General features: G+C 48.4%; 1 protein-coding gene across 1 annotated transcript in view; it reads right to left on the bottom strand.

The window, feature by feature from the left end:
- Positions 1-6,020, bottom strand: part of paxip1 (PAX interacting (with transcription-activation domain) protein 1) — a 30,291-nt gene that overhangs the window by 19,888 nt on the left and 4,383 nt on the right. Inside the window, exons 3-8 of the mRNA XM_015403179.1 lie at positions 4,968-5,011; positions 3,475-3,538; positions 3,256-3,366; positions 1,031-1,106; positions 425-889; positions 244-353 (exon numbers count right to left, since the gene is read on the bottom strand). Coding sequence (XP_015258665.1) covers positions 244-353; positions 425-889; positions 1,031-1,106; positions 3,256-3,366; positions 3,475-3,538; positions 4,968-5,011 — 870 coding nt within the window. The remainder of the gene's footprint in view (positions 1-243; positions 354-424; positions 890-1,030; positions 1,107-3,255; positions 3,367-3,474; positions 3,539-4,967; positions 5,012-6,020) is intronic.

Genomic DNA, 6,020 nt, shown 5'->3' with positions numbered 1-6,020 from the left:
GGAGCTGTAGCTCCGCCCCTTCTTGTCAGGGAGCTGTAGCTCCGCCCCTTCTCCTCCTTCTTGCTCTGATGCAGACCTAACTTCAGGTCTCCATGGGTCTGAAACGCCAACGTTTAGGAGCGGCGAGTGACCGGATTCCCAGCATGTGGGAGGACGGCCTACGGTGGGAGGACGGCCTACGGTGGGAGGACGGCCTACGGTGGGAGGACAGCCTACGGTGGGAGGACAGCCATGTTTACTTACATGAGGTCCGGCAGGCCGGCCCAGTGGTTGCATGTCCGAGTTGTTGGTGATGTTGCGCAGCGTCCTGATGGTCGGCCTCCATCCAGGGATCCCCTCTGGGCCCGCCACCCCTAAGGCAGAGAAACAAACCCTCGTTAGCAGGTTGGACATTTTGTCCTGCAGAGCGTCCGGCTCTACCGACCTTGCTGCGCAGCACGAGCCTCTGCAGGCATGGCCCCCCCACTGCCAGGAACAGGAGGCACCGTCTCGTAGAGGTTAATCAGCCCAGAACCCGTAGACGACACCGGATCCTTGCAGCCGGCGGGCCCGATGCGCCGCCTCACCACGCCAGACGGAATCTCAGCGGGTGTCCAGTTCAGGTTGGTACCCTCCTTCTCTGTGGAGTCGTCGTCGTCCGAGTCGTCGAACATCCTCTCGCTGCGGAGCTCGGGTTTTCTGGGAGAGGCCGGTGACAAAGAGCTGAGCCGTTTGGGTCCGGGCCGTCGGCGAGGACTGGACTCTTCACCCGACGACGCGCCGCTGGACGGCCGGGAGCGCTGGGGGCTGTAGCTACCATTTGAACCATAGGACTCTGCCTCGCTCTCCTCCTCCGGCTCCACGTAGGTCAGTCTGGGGTGATACAGGGTCTCATCCTTTCTGCTTTTATCTAGGAAAGGCAGAAAACAGCGACAGAGTCAGGACCGAGCGGTTCATCCGAAACCCCAGAGGTCAGAGGTCATACTGTAGTCCAGCAGTGGAGCCAGGAAGCTTCCCGTCCTGCAGGTCGGCTGGGCTTCCAGGAGCGTACCTTTAACAGAATCTGTGATCCAGTCCGGAGTGACGATCCTGATGCTCGGGTGTTTCAGAGCACATTCAAACTTTGCCTGAAAACAGGAGGATGATGTCAGAAACTTCAACCTTCCCTGACAGACCAGCTGACGACTAAACCGTCCCAACCAACGACTTCAGCAGCATTCGCTCCCCTTAAGCCGGGCATACGCTGTGCAGTATTTTTGATCGTCGTAAAAAAGCTCCCGATGTTTGTTCCCACACTGTGCGACGCCACGCTCTGATGCGATCTACCTGCTCACACTGAAACCAGCCATCGGACGCAGCGCCGAGAGATGGCGCTGGTCAGACCCGTGAATCTGGAGCAAGGTTCGTACACCTTTTCCAAAGTCAAAATCAAGCATTTTTCAAGCACTCCATTTTAAAACTTTTTCCAGCACCTTATGGAACCAGTTTTGCGCGGATGATCACTATGACTTACTCTTCATGCGACTCGACAGCACAGACTCGCCCGTTGTGAAAAGCTGCACATCCTTTCTGCAGACTTTACAAGAGGCAACTCGTGGGGTTTGTCCCCGTTTAATCCATAATTTGTATTTTTCATCTTCCAGCTAACGTTTTTGAAACGACACCCTCCCGGCATGGTGCAGTAGTGGTTTCATGGGGGCGGAGTCACATGGAAATAGACTGGCAGATCGCAGTCACACATAAGTGAGCAGGTTTCATTTTCGGGCTCTCCAACATTTTATTTCTCCATTTAATAAACACACCATTCAGTTAGATAGGGATTTGTTGCGAAAGAAATAGTTACAATTTCAAGCATTTTCAAGCATTTCATCCAAAATATAAGCACTTTTCAAACCTTGAAAACACAACGTCAAAATTCAAGCATTTTCAAGGATTTCCAGCACCCGTACGAACCCTGTGGAAGAAGAAGAACTCCCTTTGCTCATGCTCAGTGCTGGAGGTTCTGCTTCAACCAACACCTCACGACGGCCGACTGAACTTCAAACATGTTTGATTTTCTCCCAACCTCACGATTCCTGATGGGGAGGCGGTCCTTAGAGGCTGATCGTCCCTTGCTACCTCCTGTACGCTACACGATGCACGATGAGGCTGAAAGTCGGCCCGAACGGAAAAATTCTCGCATGGCTGGACAATCGGCCCAAAAAGGGCAAAAAAATCGTACAGGGTACGCCCGGCTTTAAACATTCTGATGGGTTTAGATTCAGCTGTGGAGTCAGAACTTTGTAGAACCTCCGTTCCCTTTAACCTCACTGCAGGTTTGACTCCATTCTCCACCAAAATGCCCCCCCCCCCTCGGACTGTTTTTCTCCTCTCGTGAAGAAAAATGTGTTTTGACAGGTCGGGCGGAGACTAACCTCTTCTGTAAGGCTCCTCCTGATTGGGCCTTGCAGACACGATCACACAGGAAGTAGTGTCAGGAAGCCTTTGACTGAAGCTTACCGCTTACCCCACATAGCGCAAACTTTGGAGAAGCCTCCGCTACTGTCCCGCCTCCAGCCGTCGCCTTCACTTATGGATGACCGATGACCAGCTGTCAGTCAAATAGTTCCCGCGGGGAGATCCTGAGCATGATCCCGAGTATGTCTGGGACAAGCTAACGCGCGCCGAGCGATTTTCTCCTCTTCAAGCATCAGTTTCTCGCGCATGTGTGTTTTTGTTGTGCGGTGGTTATTAAACCAGTAAGGGAGCTGTAGCTCCGCCCCTTCTCCCTCTTCTCATCAGGGAGCTGTAGCTCCGCCCCCTCTCCCTCTTCTCATCAGGGAGCTGTAGCTCCTCCTCTTCTCATCAGGGAGCTGTAGCTCCGCCCCCTCTCACTCTTCTCATCAGGGAGCTGTAGCTCCGCCCCCTCTCCCCCTCTCGCCCTGATGCAGACCTAATTTCAGGTCTCCGTGGGTCTGAAACGCCAACGTTTATTTCGCTCGCGGGTGTTTTGAAGTAAATCTGACATCATGCAGAACATCTGAGGTCATTGGGTTCAAGGCTGGGGCTGCCGCTACCAATTATTTATGCTAATCGAATAATCTGTCGATTATTTTTTCAAAAGTTCCTTGAAGAAGTTTTTCTACAGAATGTAATGATGTGAAACTAAAACTTTTCTACTTGATGAGTTCTAATAAAGCCATTGAAAGATGAAGGAGTGTTTTTATTGTAATACTAAATATTTCTATATATTCTCATAATGATGGTATATTGTCTGTTCTAGATTGTAGAACTTACCCCCTTTGGCTCCTTCACCACCAGGTGAGTGACCCGCTTATTTAGGTTCAGCTGGCATTCACCTCCATGAAAGGTGAGCAGAGCCCACAGGGCGTCCAGATCTTCAGGAAGCTGCGTACCGACACACACACACACACACACAGAGCATAATATGATGATGCTAGCCTTCATCACATGAGGCACAAAGCTACACAGAACATTGAATCTGCAGAATCTTACCCTGGGAAGACAAGCTGTGACTCCAAAGAAGATCTGTCCTGATTCTGGAGAGAATCCGGTCACTCTGGAGATTCACCGTCACAGAAAAACAACTAAGCCAAAATGAAGGCATTACCTGCGCTACAAGGCTAGGCTAACCCACAGTTCTTACTTGTGTTTTAATAAGGCCCCTGTTACACCTCGCTGATTGATCCAGCGTCTCCCTGACGTCCCAGAATCTCCTAAACTCTGGAATACGCTGAACTTTTTATGGATTTCCTTTATTCTTTTTTTTTTTTAAATGTAGCACTTTGTAGCACTTTTGATGTCAAATGTAAAGTGCGTTATAAATAAAATTCATTATTATTATTATTCTGGGCGAATACATAGAGAATTCAAAATGAGAACTTCTGTCCAACGACAGCATAACTTCTGCATAACACACGGCAGGAAATGATGCACAGTGTCCTGAGGGGGGCAGCGATGCGCCCGGAGGCGCCCGGCCTAGAGAAGAAGATTTCTTTGATCGCGGTGTTAATCTAGCTGCTGTTTACTGCCCGCCAAAAACGAACGAACGAACGAACGAAAGAAAGAAATATATTAGAACTAAATTATTATTACATTAATAGGAGACGACATATTTAAAATCTTCTCATCAGCATCCAGATGTTCAGATTCTGCCCAAATATTTTCTTTTTGTTGTGGACTTTTGTGACAGGGATTAACCAGGATCATCCATGGTTTATTTTCTTTATAAACTCAGCATCTCTTCATCCATTCCTGCAATAAGAAGTTTCCTTTGACTGGATTTGATGAAACTTTTAAGCCTCTCAGTATAAAATCAATATTCTGATCTAGATGAGAAATCTGCTTCCTGTTCAAGCACCAATAGTTTGCATCCAATCATTCAATGAAACTTTCTTAGTTTTGGGGAATTAATAAAATTTATGATGTAATCTAGTTATCGATCTATTGTTACTATATTTTAATTTGACAAACCGGATCTCCTCGACGTTCTTTTTCCTGTTTGCGATGGCAATAGCGGATCTTGACCGGACCATATTTTGATGGTGACGGACGGAGAAGACGTAGATGGACGGAGACATGCGGAGGAGTAGCGGTGGAGGTGGAACGGTTCTCATTGGTTAAAATGACAGACAAATACTCTGACGTACGGCAGCGGAGCGCCGACAGAGGATGAGGAATCTGGGGGTTACACTGAACGCATGTCAACCATCAGATAACTAACCTGTAACTTATGCCCCAGGTATGAGCATACGCTGGCACACGTCAGGTACATTTTGAGCATGGCGTAATCGCCGAATGCCGACATGTGCCAGTGTACTTCAGTGTGCTCCTAACTTATACACATCGTAGCCATAACTCATCCAACGTATGGCAGCGTTTCTGCCAGATGTTCCGGACATCAGCATACGCTGGTCTAAGGAATCGTCCAGGTGTGAGAGGAGCGTAACTGAGGTGAGAGGTACAGTGACCTGATGTTTAAAGGATACGGTAACAGATCTCCACATCTAACGGACAGGATCACCCAGGAAGGCTGCAAAACAAGAAGCACACATGATAAGTTTGAACCGTTACGAGTTCAGTCTGATCCCCACATCTTCATTTAGACCCAGTCTATCAGAGGCTGTGATGACCTGCTGTTCATAGGCGCCATATTAATGAATGTAAGCAGGTCCCATCGTCCTGCTCAGGGCGGATGCACGTTCAAAACTCAGGATGCAAAGCAGGCGTGAGGAGGAGGTTCTCTCCTCCATCAATCATTCAGGGCAATGTGAGATCTTTAGCAAATTGGTGAAAGAACTTCGAGTCCTAGTCATTAAAATCATTAAAATCTCTAGTTCCAGTGGGGTGAAATAGGCACTTCCTGTTTGCTGTTGTCATGGTGACTCGTTCAGTCGCTGCTCCACTGATGATGGCGTTTCATACTTTTTACGCAGGCGCTTAACTCTGAGTGGACCAAGTTAGAATTGATTGAACTAATCGATAGCAGCGGCTGTGAAACTGAAGAGTTCCCGACTTTATGCTAGATCTATTTAGAGCTGAGGATTTTAATCTGAGTTTGTTAAACCTGCTTCATGAAATGAAGCCCAGTTCTAGAGCTTTCTGTTTCCATCTTTAACGTCTACGTGTTGTGTTGAACATTAAAGCATGAAAAACGTAGGATGATAGTTCAGGAACAAAGCGTTAAAGTCGTAGGGAAGCGGCTGTTCCAACAGTTTCTCCCGAATTCTCCCGAGTGGTGCACGACTGTGATTGGTCGATTATCAATAGGGCGGGATTACCGTGGCAGAAGCAAGTTTGGTTGTGGTTGGTTTGTTGGAAGCATCATGCTAACCAGTTAGCAGCTTAGTGCTAGCAGGTTCCCAATGGGAAATTCCATTGGGACCAAGTAGCACTAAATTGGTGACTTAGAAACGACGCTGTCAAGGAACGCTATGGACAGCGGAAACATGCAAGAGGAGGAGAGTTTAGTGTCGGAGGTCGTGGATGAGTCTCCTCCGTCATCCATTTTTTATTTAGAGGAGGAGACTCATCCACGACCT

The sequence above is a fragment of the Cyprinodon variegatus genome, unplaced genomic scaffold, assembly GCF_000732505.1.
Source record: "Cyprinodon variegatus isolate N-32 unplaced genomic scaffold, C_variegatus-1.0 Scaffold1453, whole genome shotgun sequence".
Taxonomy (NCBI): Eukaryota; Metazoa; Chordata; class Actinopteri; order Cyprinodontiformes; family Cyprinodontidae; genus Cyprinodon; species Cyprinodon variegatus.
This window is presented reverse-complemented; position numbering and strand designations above follow the sequence as displayed.